Source organism: Passer montanus, unplaced genomic scaffold (genome assembly GCF_014805655.1).
Source record: "Passer montanus isolate IOZ18808 unplaced genomic scaffold, ASM1480565v1 scaffold2, whole genome shotgun sequence".
In the NCBI taxonomy this organism is placed as follows: domain Eukaryota; kingdom Metazoa; phylum Chordata; class Aves; order Passeriformes; family Passeridae; genus Passer; species Passer montanus.
The window spans coordinates 25,953,494-25,968,889 of NW_024366591.1; the positions used below are offsets into that span (position 1 = coordinate 25,953,494).

The window sequence follows — 15,396 nt, forward strand, 5'->3', positions numbered from 1 at the left end:
TACCAACTCTGTCCAAATTAGAATACAGTGTGAGTTTGAGCTAGGCAGATGTAATCCAGTCCAAAGAATAGTGACGGATTGTATGCTGACATATCCAAATCAAAGCTAAAGTTTTTTTCTGAAAGTTCTATGTTAGTATAGTCCAAAATTATTTAGCTTGATTAAAAGATAATTGCAGAATTATACAGGAGGGCGGATTAGATTATGGAACTGTTCTTCCTGGCCAGCCAAGGAATCCCCATGAGTCCACTGCTGTGTATAGCAAGCTTGCCTGTTCCAGAGGGTGTACTCTGCTCTGCTAATTCAAGAGATAATGAATTAGAAAATATGTCAAGACTAATAACACAGACACACTCCTGTAGGTTTTGAGTGGGAGGAAATGCACCATTCACTGACTAATCTTTAAACTTCTACTGATGAATGTTAAGCCACCCTCCAAAACACCAACCTGTTTCAAATTCCTAATAAGGATGTTGAATCTGTACTCTCAAAATCCCCCCTAGTTACAGAAACAATTTCTATTTCTTACCAAAGGCCAGATAGTTCCGAAAAGAAAAACATGTTTTTTCCTCCATTTTAAAGCCTCTATTGTCTTTCTTTACAGAGTTCATGTTAATAAAGATAGGATTTATTATCCTTGATTCTAAGGAATGGAACATTCTTCCTCTGTTTCCTTTAAACCTGAATAGGCCATTAAAGATATTATCTTATTTTCTTATATTTGACTGAGTTTGAATTAATTAAAAATGGTAGCAATATCTGCAGGATAATAACTCTCATCAGAAATCTACTGTATTAATTTTTCTTTATCTTTCAAATTTATTCTAAGTGGAGTTTCTATAATATTACATAATCTTCTTGTTCACAGCTTAGGTTTCTGGAATAGTTATAGTCTGCAACAAAACAGTGTTTATGTTGATTTTGTTCATTGATGTCAGGATATTTTAGAGAAGGTATTTATATATTCTGTCTTTAGGCACTTGATTTAGGAAGCTAGTAGGCTGGAGAAAGAAAAAGAGGATTAGGCCTTCCATTTGTGTTTTAGGATGCGCATATATCTACTGAATTTTCAAAGATGGTTTCAGAAATTTCTGCTCCTGTAGCTTGCTGTCCCATTAGTTAAGACAATACATTTGACTATGGCACTGTGCTTGAAAACTAATATTAAAATAAACTAAACATAAAAACTCCAAAAACTTAAAGCAAAATGTAAAATTCTGAATTATTTTAAAAAAAAATAAAAGCTGCTATTTTTTTGATGACATCACAGTGATTTCGTATTAGTGTTCTAAACTGGGTGCATGGGAATAAGCAATATGAATTAGGAATTCTTTCCTGTATGTGTATGTGACAACTCTCTCCAGCTTCCCCACTCAGTTCAGTCTTTGATTAGGGAAAAACTGATATTAGATTCTTTGGCTCCCATGGTCTTGTAATTTTCTTTTTAAAAAAGAAAACAAAAAACTTTTTGTGTTTTCATTTCTAAACACAAAATTTATCCTTGGCTGACACATCTTCTGAGGTAAGTTTAAAAAAAGGCAAAAAAATTACTTAAAATATGGAGATCATACTATTTTATAGGATGTGACTACACTTTAGTAAACTACATTGAAATGTTTTCAATCTGCTTTGCTCTCATCCAAACTCTAACTTGTTTTATGTCAGAGAGAGAAAGCACAGGCTCTGAATCCTTCTAATTTCACTGGTTTATTAGATATGACTTATTTAAATGTGACAATATTCAGAGATTTCAGGCAGGAGATCGGTGGTTGCAAGGAGGAGGTGTGACAGTGTTATATGTAGTTAAAGCAAAGGGTATTTCATCTTCATGTCACTCTGGCAGCACTGCTGGCTGTGCTCCCCCAGTCCTGTGCAGAACAGCACTTGAACATCTCTGATGGTGCCCTGAGCCCCAGTCTGCATCCTCTTGCAGGACCTTATGATGAGACAAGAAATATGAGACTGTTTAAAACTGGTGGCAACAATTCCTCATCTGCAAGAGCTGTTGTTACACTGGGGATTTATTTTATATGAGGCAGTATTGAAACGGTGGAAACTAGGTCTCAAAAAGTTCAGTAAAACCAGCAAAACAGACCAGAAAAAAAACCTGTCAAAGAAAAACATTTTAAAGTAAAAGGACAGTGAAAAGTGTCAACAGTTTTCTATTTCAGGAAATTTAAGATTCTTTTAAAGAAATTCAGACTAATCTTTTCCAAACATTAGTTTAGGAGATCCCAGAGGAAGATAAATATTACCCATACCTTAAATGCAACCCTACAGTTTATGTGAAATATTTTGATTGTGGCACATAACAGTTTTTAAAGATATGCTACATCATCACATGAAGTAATGGTTGATGGATATCAGCTCAAGGAACAGTCCATTAGTTTTATGGGCTCTGATTCTTCTATCACTGATCAGCTTTCAGCAGCACTCCCTAAAGAATTAGTTTTCATTAGCACTGAGGAGCATCAGAACGAGGCTCACAGCAAATAAAATGCTGCTGCTCATAAAAATACTTGGTGTGTGCATATACCTTTGGTTCTGTGCATTTTTACTTAAGTGATGTGCAGAAATAAGGATGTGGTTCTACCATGTTGAGTTCATAACATTATTATGTAGAATATTTCACAACTGTTTTTTTCAAGTTAGGCATAAATAAACAATAAATGCTGTGTGATTGGGTGTTAATTTATGCAGAGTTAAAACTGACCTGAAATATTTACCACAGCTATAAAACTATGTTATGGTCACACAGCTAGAGGCATTCAGGCGTGCAGAGTTGTACATGAGCCTCTAGCTCTTTTTTCTTTCAAGCAAGGGTATTGATGAGTTGGGTCACTTCTGTTGCCTACCTTTTGAAGAAGGGCAAAATGGAGACTTATAACAACTATTTCTGACCTTGAAATTTGTGTAAATCAGCAAGCATATTCCGAGAAAAAGCCAATACATCCTCCTTACTCAAAGATACAAGTGAAATTAATGGAAATTTTTAGTCTGCAGAGCACTAGCCTTCCACTATAAAGGCAAATATAATTACACAAATTGTTCCAGGAAGAGCAGAATTAATGAAATTTTATTTAATAAGTATTCAGGACTGTTGTCCCCTACTGCTCCTCTCTGTCTTTCCTGATAATAACCAAAACTCTCCTTGCAGTGTTCCTATCAAAAGAAAAAGAGCAGGTCTGGAGCTATGTGTGTGTTGAGTGGCCAACCAATATGCACAGACTGATTTATCCTGCTGTCTGCTGCCAAATGGAGTGGATAACAGCTGTGTTCTGCACACTTCTCTTTCAATAGAGGAACTAATTCAGCTCTAGCTTTAGTAACCACTGTGAGACTTCTGTCCCCTTTTCAAATCTGACTGAAATTGGCAGAAATAAACTTGTAAAAGTACTGAGGAGATTGATGGATGGATGGACAGCACGATGACATAAGCCTTGTTTTTTTGGCAGACTGAGATAGCCCATCTGATTCAGTAATCCAGTGTTGAGGCTAATAGATTTTTTTTCAAACAGGGAAGAAAACTGCATTGATTTCAGTGTTCAGAATTCCCTTGGACTTGTCTCATTAATTGCTTAATGCTTTATTGAAGTGTAAATATATACATTTGAAAAGGAACTCTGAACAGGTTTGGGACTGGGGACAGCTGTGATTTATTCTGGCCTGATGACATCAACGTTCTTTCTCCTTGAGCTCTCTTGCTTAAAAGTGTATCAATTTGTTTACATGTGTTTGGGAAAGAAGAAAGCCTGGCTATGCCATCCATGAGCAATCTGTACCTTATATCCGTATTAGCAAGTCTAAGTGCACAAACAACATTTCCCTCGCTGAATCACAGGGATTAGCTTATTCTTTCAGTGCCTGTTTTATTCATTAGTTTGTTTTTACTGATATCAAGCACAGCCAAATTGCAAATGAACTACAAACCAGGAAATGTTTATTAACAAGATAGTGGCCACATGTGAGATATTCCATGCTCTTCTAATCAAATGTTTGGGGCTTTGTTTTGGTATTCTTTTTCCTTTTGATGCCTAGATCTGGAAATACTTTGCTAATTCAGTAGTGAGGGACTCATGGCTATATAGGTCTGTGATAAACTCTGCACAGGTATGGCCAGACAGATACTTGATTAACCTTGTATTTATTTCCAGCCTTTGAATACCTATAGAGGAAAGGATCACACCTTAAAAAAGAAATTACTCTTACCCAGCTTTCAGTCTCAGTCAGACTGACTGGCTCTCTCAGTCATGGCGAGTCTCAGGAGGAACACAAGTGGGATTTGGAGACTGCTGGGAAATTATAGTTATTCTCTTGTTGAAGGGACACATGGTTGTTGCAAGTGTAAGACTAGGAGGATTCTTAATAGAGGAGTTTGGTTTCATTTGACAAACATGGCTTGCTGGGAGATCAGATAGTACACTACGGTAAGTTGTTTCAGGTTGTGCCCTAGAAAATTAATCAGCCAGGAATAGCTGTACCCACAACAGTGTTGCACACTGGTTTGCAACTTCAAGTGAAATTTTTGGCTTTGAAAACACAGTATCCTCTCAGCTCCATGACCTATGAGACGTCCTGATAAACTCTAAGGATGATTTGCCTTGGCAGGAGATCTGTGATGATATCACTACCATCATCTCAGTTCTAGCTGGTCCTGCTGCCACCACAGGCTGGGCTAAGGGGTGGGGGTGGCTCTGAGGGGTGAAATGGAGCACTCAGTGACTGATCCTTGTGGAGTTTAGTTCCATGAGTTCAGTGGTCCCACATGTCTTGTAGAGCCTCCTCTAGCCTCAGGTGGACCTCCCAAGCAGGGGATGAGACCCTGGGGCCTCCTGGCAGCAGCCAGAGCCACTGTGACCTGTAAAGTGAAGTTGTTACAGTACCCAGATGCAGAGTAGAGCCTGCCACAGTGCTGGAGCCACTAAGAGGATCTCTGTTCTTGTGGGAAAACAATGCTGTTTTCTGAAAGGTTTCTTCTCAGTGATGCTTCAGACCAGTCTAGGTGGATGTAAAGAAATGCACTTCAAAACCTGTCATTTTAACCTCACGCCATTCTCAACTCCATGTCTCTGTTATATCACCTTCTAAATGAGAAGCAACTGGGGGGTTCTTGTCTGTAGGAAACCCCAAGGTAACACTGTGATTCCCTAGCTGCAGGGCTCCTCTTGTCAGGCAGTGGAACACAAAAGCATGGGAGCGCATCTGTGATAAGGATGGGACATGCAACTCATGGCAGGTGGACTGCTCTTCTCTTGAAGAAGATGGTCAGATAATTTTATCTGCCTGCTTTTATGCTGTTAGTGATTACACCAGCTAAACTTCTAAATAAACTTTAAAGTTATTCATGCATAGATAGCAGGAAATGGTCAACTTAGAAGTACTTAGAAGTACAAGCAAGTACATGCAAAAACTGAAATAGGAATTCTTGAGTGAAGACACTCTTGTAAAGTGCTCAGCTCATTTTCGTTCTTGTTCTGTTACAGATATTGTTCAGGAAATTGAGCAAATCATTTAGGATCTCTGAAAAATATGAAAGTGAAGAGAACATTGATTTCTTTGTTTTTATGGTTGTCTTTTTGCTTTATACAATTTTTCTTCTCCAGGCCAAGGGCAGAGTCTTCCATTTCCTTAGAGTTATTTTTTGCTGATTTTTCAGGCCTAGCAAGAAACTATGAGGCAGAAGAGGAAGAGGAAGAGGAAGAAGAGCATGACTACAGCTATATTGATGAAAACATAATTGAAAACATAAGAAAAGTATTTCATGGCAGCAGCATTAGGAATGACCATACACTCTCCAAAGGAAGAAGGTGAGTGTAAGCTGGGATCACTTGTGGATGCAAACAAGTTCAGGCAGAGTGATTTTTCAGACTGGCTGGTAATCCTCACTTCCCAAAACAAGAGAGGTTTCCCCTGGGAACTTCCACTGTTGCTGCAAATGTCCTGTGAATAAGGCAGAAAAGGCTTCTCTGAGCTGCCACCTGTGACCTCTTAGCCATGTCACCTTTGTTAAAGGAGTACCTATCATTGTTCTGGGGATAGAAGGCCTTTTTTCTGGTTTGTGTCAATTTGCTCTGAAATTATAGTGCTCTGAATGCAGCCCTTTCCCTCTTTCTGGAAGTGGATGCCTTGTTGTGCATGACTGTTTTGATGCTTTAATAGCTTTTGGGCATTATCTGTGCTTTCATTAAATCTGCAAGGTTCTGCTCTGGCAGTCTGCAGTGACTTTATGTGCCAGTGAAGACGGCCTTTATTTCTAAAAATCTTCAGGTGTCATTTCCAGCTAAATACAGATGAAAATTTTTCTAAATATGAGTGAAACTGTGGTCAGAGTTCTTTTCACTCATAGCTGAACCTTCTATGAATTTTGCTTTTGAATTTGGCTGAACTGCTTCTTTTGCAAGAAACCCTTGAAAACTCAGGAAAAACTTGAAATATTGCATTTCAGAGATTTAATATGAAGTATTTAATTTCAAAATATACTTTGTATTTATATTTAAATTATGTGCAACATTCATACTGTGTTTAAATTAAGCAACATAGTGAATATGAAGTAAGGTGGGTTTTTTTCTGCAGTGCTCAACTGCAGAACATCCAGGGCAGTGTGTGGCCATATCTTCCCCTACTCACAGACGGAGAGACTCCGAAGTTACAGAAAAGACTAAAAATGGAACTTAGTAGGATATTTCACATAACACATTTCTTCCTCAGTCCATGTGCTATTGAGGTTCTGTCATGTAAAGAAGTTGAGAAAGAGAGAATTAAACTCTCTTCTAACTAAAATATCCCTTCTGACCATAGACATTAAGGGGAAAGCATACTTTCAAGAAGCAACACCAGCCTAGAGGATCAGCATCTGTTTATACCACTTACTGTTGTGGCATCAGCTCTTCAAAATCTTTATCCATCTGGCCTTTAAATTCCCTGTTAATGGAAGCAAGGTTTCACTTTATTAGTTGTCCTCTTTGAGGATACTAGCAAAACATGAAAGAAAAGGACCTTTGCTGCCTTGAGGGAGATCACTCTCTTTCGATAATCTTTGGTTTATAAAGCAATCCCAAAAAATTTTGTCCTTAATGGTTGAGAGATATACCCACTCTCTGAAATCATTAGGCAGCCAAGGAGCATGCGGCTTCTCCAGCCGGCTGCTCTCCCCCAGACATCAGAAATCTGTGCTATGGCTTTTTTCTAGCACATTAAGTTTCTATCAAGATTCCACACTTGCACTTGTGAGCATTTTGGGAAATAAGGATTTGACGACAGCATATGCAATTAATTTTTAATACAAGCAAAAGTCTTAAAAAATATGTAGACAGATAAAATAACCAAATTGGCTGATTTAGGCTTATATACGGGATAATAATGCACCAAAATATCTTTACTCTTTCTATCAAATGTGTCAAATATCTAATATCTAATATCTAATCATAATAGTTCTTGAAGAATTAATCAGTTAACCATTTCCCACCTATGGTGCCTCTTTTCCTCAGGACATCTATGCCATTTATTAATATCTACTTTTAGTTATTTGGTATATATGATTTATCAAAATTAAGTCAATTGATCTAAAATACTTTTAAATAGAATTCTTAGGAGGAAAAATAGTTTTGATGAAATACAGAAGTAAGCCTCAGCAGTTAGGTCTAGACTTAAAGAAATCAGTATATAGTATTTGCAGGGTTCCACTAGTGACCCTCTCAAAATCTTTCCATGATCAGGGCTGAAGCATGCCAAGGTGATACTAGTAAAAAGTTAGTCCTCATCCCAAGCAGGAGGGAAAAAGAACAGAGAGTTGCCTCAGGTCATTGCTATGTTAATTTTGATGAATAAATGTGCCCAGAGAGTCAATGATGTTAACATGACCTCATCACTCCAGAACAACAAACAATTAAGCAAGAGACTTCACTACAGATGCCTGAGTTTGCTATAGCAACAACCATCATTAACATATTTTAACCTTTCATAAAATATTCAAGCGAAAGTAAAAAAAAAAAAAACCCACACCAACCCGAAGCATTTAAAATGTGTGGCTTTCTTTTCAGCATGACAAGTTTCTCTCCTTTACTGCCATGAGTTGTTTCTTCTTTTTTAAGGAGGAAAGCCCGCAGCTTGACAGTCTTTTGGACGGTATTACAAATATCAACAGTGGCTTTTCTGGTGTGAGAAAATGGGAAGATAAAAGGTCCATTACAATCATTGAACTGGAATAACTCTGGTGCTGCTGTAATGTCTCCTCCTATGTCCCTGACACCAAAAATGAGATGGAGGCATGCAGGAACAGGAACAGCAACAATCACAAAAAATTCAGCAGCAAAACCTGCAAAAGGCGGAGTCTGTCTCCAGTGCTGATAGCTGTATGGCTGGAAAAGGACAGAAACAATGTGGTCCAGACACCTGGAGAGCTGAAAATGAGTGCTGCTGTCAGGCTGTTTCAGGAGGTTGCTTTCTGGACTTGAACTGCACACAAGTGCCAGAAAAGGAATGGTCTCAGCTAACTAAGCTTCTGTGTTTATTGAATAGGATACAAAATAGGAAAAGTAGAAAAGAAAGGGAAATGCAGTAAGGAATGAAAAAGCTACACAGCTGTGTTTTTCTGTTCTCATGAACTCAACAGCTGAGGTGGTTTTGTTAGGAAAAATAGTTTTCTTTATTTTCCATTTGTACCAATTTTTTTAAATGAATTGTATGAAACAGATTAAGGTGCAATTTTTTTCTTTATTTTTTTACCTTGTTTGTGCTGAGATGCAGGTTACCTCATATTTGAAATCTAAAGACAGTGCTACAAATGAAAATCGCCCTTTCTGACCCCAGTGCATCTTGATTAATCCTTTTTTACTGTTTTTCTAGGACATTTCTCTGGAGCTGTCATACCACTGACCCTCTGAGCAAGCTGTTTCTTTCATAGAAAAACCTCTGGTCTTTTCTATGGTTGAGGCAGATTTTGCAGGTTTTGTAGCCTTGGGTACACTGGAGTGAGGAACCCAAATCCACGACTGTAGTTGTGTGTTCTCGGCAGTTTTGAAAGTCCCCTTCCTAAGTAACTTTCAATGCAGATTTGCGGGCATCATCTACCTTGCTAATTTTCATGGCTAGATAATTTTTCAGCTGCCTGCTGTTTTCACTTCTCTCTAGTATGAGAAGTGAAGCATTTTTCCAGGTTGCAATCAATGGTGATTACAGAGAGAAGAGTCAAGAGGGGGCAAATAAGCAGTGTGTTGCTCTAAGAGCTGCAAATCTTAGCTTTGACTCAAGCAGGACTTCAAAGGACCTGTCTCAAAGTAGCTGAAGGTTCATAGACCCTCAGGGCAGGGAAGACTACCATGATTATGTAGATGTTCTAGACGGTCTTCCTTCTCAAACAAGACCTACCATTCTCCCACAGGCATGTTCAAACATGTTTTTATAGTTGGCAGAGCTGGGAACACAGCCTACTGGTGAAATCTGGCACACTGGCACATTGCCATTAAATATTAATTAAATTATTAATTAACTTCCCTCTAGGCCTGCAGCTCTGTTGCATCAGTCACAGGGCACATCCTTAGGAAAGTCTGTCCCCAAGAGGAAGGTATCTCTTCTACTGTGTCTGCCAGACCAAAATATGACACAGGAGACACCATGGTTGTAATCACACTGGAGATACACTAGGAAAACTTTTTGATGGAGTCACAGTTTATACTGACTAAATGAGCTCTTTCGTCCTGTGAAGGTTAAATATTTCCCTAAACTGCACAAGCTAACCAGTAAAAGAAAAATTTAATGGTAAGATTTTCACATACTTAAGCAAAGTTGCTGGCATAGCTGTGTTGGAGTCATATATTGGCTTTATTTTTGTTGTAGTCTTTGGATTGCTGTGTAATTGTACTGACAAACAATTTCATGGTACAGACAAGCCCCAACTTGCAGCCATTAATTTGTCTCAAGAGCTCATTCACCTGTGCTCCCTGTGCAATTTTTAAATCCAAATATAAAATTTCCTGTTTCACCCTGTCATAATGTTTTGTTTGTTTTCAGAGACATCTGAAGGAAAATAATTCTGAAATTAACTGGAAACAAGTAGGAAGCTGTGTCCTTTGCACATCAAGATTGACCACAGCTGTAAGAAAAATCTGCTCATGAAAGTGTCCTTCTTGACTCAAGGAGAGCATACAAGGCTGTAATTTAGCTATAATAATCCCCTGTGAAACTAAACTGCTTACTTGTCCTAAATAAGAAGTCAAGCCAGCTAATGTCTCATGACCCTTTGAAGGGACAAAACTCTTCTGTACATATTTATTAGTGAATTCAGAGAACGATGCCAAGTCCAATCCTTCATTCTTATTGCGCCTGAAATTCCGGTTATTTCCTGAACGTCTGTAGGGCGTATGCAAAAGGAACATCCTTTACTGAAACAACTGCATGATTGCTTCTTTTGGGTTTTGGCTTTGGGGTTTTTTTTTGAGAAGGAAAGGGTAATAAAGGATTGTCTAAGGTGGACATACATTTCTTTAGCCAGTCTTACGTGCTTCAGGTTAAGGATCAAAACTGGAAATGGCCAGATTCTGCCACTTTTTCACATAATGAACAAAGCACAGTTAGTACCATTGCACAACATGTAATCTGCCCTAGAAAGCAAAGCCACTCCTCTCACAAGGCCTGGGAGTGACTAAATTATGTAGCATTGCCATCTTCATAACCCCTTGTACCACTAATATCTAGAATCACACTAAAGCCATTATATTCAGCAATTCACTGAAAATACAGCCACAATGGTAGACAGAAGCTGGAGCTGAAGTATTAGTGTCCATGCCATCCCTATGCACCTAGGATAGGTCCAAAACCCTGTGGCAGTGATTTGAATTTCAGGGAAAACTATCAAGAACCAATATATAAATACACAGTTGATGTGCCAGGGGTTTCCAGAGTCAACAGAAGATTGAGCAGAGTTGCATATCCAGAAATCAGCAGGGTGGAGAAAGGGAATGTGTTTAGAAAGCCTGGACATACCCTTTTTCTAGTTCTGTTGAGGAGTTAAAAAGCAAAAACTACAAAAATGCCTTAGTATAGTTTAAAGCAAAAGTCTTTTCAATCAGACAGTAAAGTGTCTTCAGACTTGTCTATTAAAATTCTACTGAATGATTAATTTTCACTAATGCAAATTAATTTAAGATTTCTTAATATTGTTTCACATTAATTTATTCAATATAAATGTTCATCCTCATTAAAATCAGTTACAATTTAAGTATTAAGAATATCGCTTAGAGAACTTTGATTCCATGCATATGTAGCATACAATGTTTTGCATATCACTGGTTAATACGGCTTGCAGGTGTGTACAAAAGTGGCTCTCACATCACTTGTGGGTATTTTAAGTACATATTAAGCATTTTTAAAATCTATATGTCTATTTTGGCAGCTCAAAACCATCCCATTTGTTTCAACAGCCTGGTACGTGAATAAAATAAATTTTTTGTATTCTACTGATTTTTTTTCTTTTTTTCACTTTACTGCTGAATGCGATATTGTCATCTGCTGGATTTCTGAAAGGTATGATATGTTACTACCATGATTTCCTTCAGGAAAGTACCAGGTTTCTACAGAAGCAGAGGAAAGCCAACAGCCTTCTGGGCTGTGGTGGCAGGATGTGCCAGCAGGCAGAGGGAGGTCATTCTTCTCTCTGCTCACTACTGGTGAAGCCATTGGACTGCTGTGTCAGTTCTGGGCTCCCTGGTGCAAGAAAGATGCAGACATACTGCAGTGAGTCCTACAAAAGCCCATGAGAATAGTTGAGGACATGGAGAGTCTGACATACAAGGAGAGGCTGAGATAGCCTGGAAAAAACAAGGTGTCCTCTAGTTGCTGTAAGTGTTAGGATGGGTGTGAACAAAATGGGATGCAGTTACTTTCCCAACAAACCTAAGATTCTTTTGGATATCCTACATCAGCATTTGAGATCTAGTGAAAAACCCAAAGGCTTACCAACCCTTTCTGGAAAGTCTTCCCTTCAAAATGCTTCCAAAGAAACAATTTTTCTTCTTTGCATAGATCCTTTCACATAAGGAGCCTGGTTCTGTCACCCTTGTCATGTGATGGAAATTCTGTCTTGTATATTCAGCCTCACAGAATCAAATGAGTTTCATTGTTCTGAGGAAAGGTGGCAGTTTAATGAACTCTGTAAGCATATAAGTAGCAGAGATGTCTCCCACATCTTTTCCTCAAGCATGTGAGCCAACACCATGTCCTACGACAGAAATGGGAGCTGTCCTGGCTGGTCAGTTTACATGACACAGTGGGACAATGCCATTTGCATTCAGTTCTGGATGAAAGAGAGAACATGGTGCTGCCTTGTGCTGTGAAGAAAGGACATCCCATCTTGTTGGGGAAAGCAGAGGGGAGGAAGGAGACATGAAGAAAGATCCTAATAAAAGGCTTGTGTTCGATATTAAAGACTTAATAAGTATTGTGGTTCCCTTATGGCATACAGATGGCCACGGTGATTTCATACTGTTTGCTAATACATGTTTGACAAAGCTATAATGTCATGGCAATCCTTGAGGGACATGGTTATCACTCGCAGACATTAAGGCTCAAGAAGACTGCATTCAGGAAGGGAGAGCCATTTTTAGTTGAACACAGACCACAATTGCTATGCCTGAAGAGAATACAAGTGTATTTAAATAATAAGATATTTGCTTTGCAAAAGATTGGCATAAGCTTTTGCACAGACTTGTTAGCTTAAAGGCTTATCTCTTTTAATGCTAAGAAGTATTTCCAGTGAGTTCTCACTGAGGACCTGATCAGAAGCAGCTGTTTCCACAACACTCCATGTGTGCATAAGCCCTTCGTGAGACAGAATTTTCTGTTTGGATGATCAACACGCACTTTTTTTTGATATATCCAGCCTTTGTGCCTGGGAAGATAAGAAGAATCTTCTCCCTGCATTCTTCTTTAAACTCCAAAACTCTTTTGTTTAAATTACACTTGTCACAGGAACACTTATCTACCACAATGCTCCCGATAAGAAGCCACTGTTTATTCACTTAACACATATTATATCTTTCCTAACCCTTCTAAGACTGTCCAGGTGTTTTCCTTACATTTTTATTCTTTGGTGCACCTTTACCGTATAAACTTTCAACTTCCTGACACCATGTTAAAACTGATAGTCTCTGAAGAGAATATTCTCTTGCTTCTACTTCATGTATTTGTGGCAGGTTTTGCTGTTTGTTTGTTTTTAGTTTTCCTCCTTTGTTTTCTTAATGTATCTGTGTTCTGGGAGTGTTGTTGTGCTTTGCAATAATAAATCTCTTTGATAAACTTACTTTGTATCTTTTCTTGGGTTTTTGTATTTTCTAAGATAACCTTTCACAACTCTTTTTCTCTGGGACTGATAAACCACGTGGGTTTGATATAAGTGCAGACTGCCAGCTGCTGGCAGGCCGAGAGGAGAGATTACCCTGCCTTTGCCTTGCATTTGCTGCTCTTGCCCCAGTCCACTGCTGCCAGCTCTGTCCAGAGTGGGGGTACCAAGATGGATTGCTCAGTCTGACTATTTAATTTTCTCATGCAACTTTAAATCCCTCATATTTGTTAACATTGGGGAAGATGTGGGAACATATATGGTGTGTCAAGGGGCTGATTCCACCAGGATCTGAGAAATGCTGGTACATCCACGTGCCTTATCCCCATGTCTCTGTGACGTTGTCTCTGAGGCTCTAGATGAAGCAGTGCTGGCAACCAGAGGCTCAGGCCAGCCTCAGAAAGCAGTACCTCTTCCCAGGGCAACCTCAGATGTTATGATCTTCCTTTCTTGTAAATACCCCACCCTTCTGTAATTCCTCTGGTCCACATGGTGCAGAGGAAGGATCTGAGCAGGGCTCAGGATTGTCCCACGTGTGGCACTGCAGCTACCTTGTCAACAAAAAGACTCTTTTCCTTTTTCCCTCTTATTTCAGTTGCCTGCTCTCTTAGGTTCAGTGGTCACATCTGTTAGTATGTTGGGACCTAATGACACACAAAAGGAGAGCTAAAAAGAGCCTTTCATTCTGAAATTACTTTACTAGTGCAGAAGCCTGGTTTATACTGCCACTATCTGTCCACCTTACCTGCTGCAGCCCTTTCCTGCAAACACACACACAAACAGTTCATGCACATTTTCCCACAGCTACTAACAGTTTGCAGAAGGAAGTGAGAGACATTAAGGATTTTATTTTATTGCTCTTTCTGTCCTGGAGAGTTTGATTAGGCATTAATAAGTTAAAAACCATTTTTACATTATCATGTTTTTTCTACCCTTGTTTTAAGTAGGTATACATGTCTTCTAACAAATTTTTACGTGATTCTGCCTCCATTCCTCATCCTCTGAACCCCATTTTGAGCCTTTGCCAATGCTTCCCAACCAAGCAGTCCTTTCCAGCTGGTGCAGTTAGGCAGGTCTGCAGCCCCAGGCTCCCTAACACCCTCCAAGGGATCCTTGACAGCCCCTGCCTGCAGCAGTTTGTGCCATGCACATTGTTCTTAAAACACCTCATGGCCATTGTGTCTCATTGTAAAAAAAGAGAATTAAATCCATGATAAGCTTAGACTCAGATCTACAAGCATATTCATATTTTTAAATTATATCAAAACCAGAGAGGAAACGTACTCCTCCTGAGGTCACTGAGGTTAAGGTGATGGAAATGTTATAACAGGTCTCCAGCATCTTGAATCTCACTGCCTTTGGTAGCAGCAACTGAAGGTCCACAGCCTCCAAACCCTGCTCAGAGTGGCAGATAAAATGCCTTGGTCAGAGAAAGTAACTGAACAATTTGGGTTTGAGAAATGAAGAAGGTATTTAATGCTGTGCACAACACTTAGAATACTTAGATTAGATTGGTTTTGTTTCTATCTGTCAGAGTCCAAATCTACATCTGCTTCCCTGCAAAACCTCTTATCTGCCACATTAGAGGCTGCCTGGGGCAAGAATGCTCTTCCCTCCACACTTGCCAGGTGCGATTTTTCCCATCAGAAAAAAAGTGTGCTTTATTATTCATTAGAGAGCGTAGGCTGGAAGGGAACGCCCAATTCTCCACAGATTAGGATCATAGGGAAGGGAAAACCTAGAAGTCCAATTCCTACTTGAAAGAAAAAAGAGGTTTTTGACATCTTTGCTAATGACTTTCTTGGGTGTTTGCCCTGTAAACTCCATGTCTTGATGCCTAAGAAAGTTAAAGTGCCTGCTGACACCTATCTGCTGTTCTCTGAAGACACAGGCACCTTTCCTAGAGAAGGACTAGGAAAGTTGCTATTCCCCTTATGGAAGAATTGGTGGAAACTTCAGCCCCTATGTATTTCTGTGATGTAAGTTTAGGACAGTATTTAGGAAGGCTCAGCAGCTGTGTCGCAAGTATAGGGACAAGAATCTCACTTCTGACCATTCCTCAG

General features: G+C 39.1%; 1 protein-coding gene across 2 annotated transcripts in view; it reads left to right on the top strand.

Moving 5' to 3' along the window:
* Positions 1 to 11,383, top strand: part of THEMIS (thymocyte selection associated) — a 77,974-nt gene extending 66,591 nt beyond the window's left edge. The window contains exons 6-7 of one of the 2 annotated variants that reach the window (XM_039707372.1): positions 5,657 to 5,807; positions 10,009 to 11,383. In XM_039707372.1, coding sequence (XP_039563306.1) covers positions 5,657 to 5,807; positions 10,009 to 10,018 — 161 coding nt within the window. In that variant the 3' untranslated portion in view covers positions 10,019 to 11,383. Of the gene's footprint in view, positions 1 to 5,656; positions 5,812 to 10,008 lie in introns of those variants that run through there. The other variant, XM_039707373.1, reaches the window with a different exon arrangement.
* The last annotated feature ends 4,013 nt before the right edge of the window (positions 11,384 to 15,396 follow it).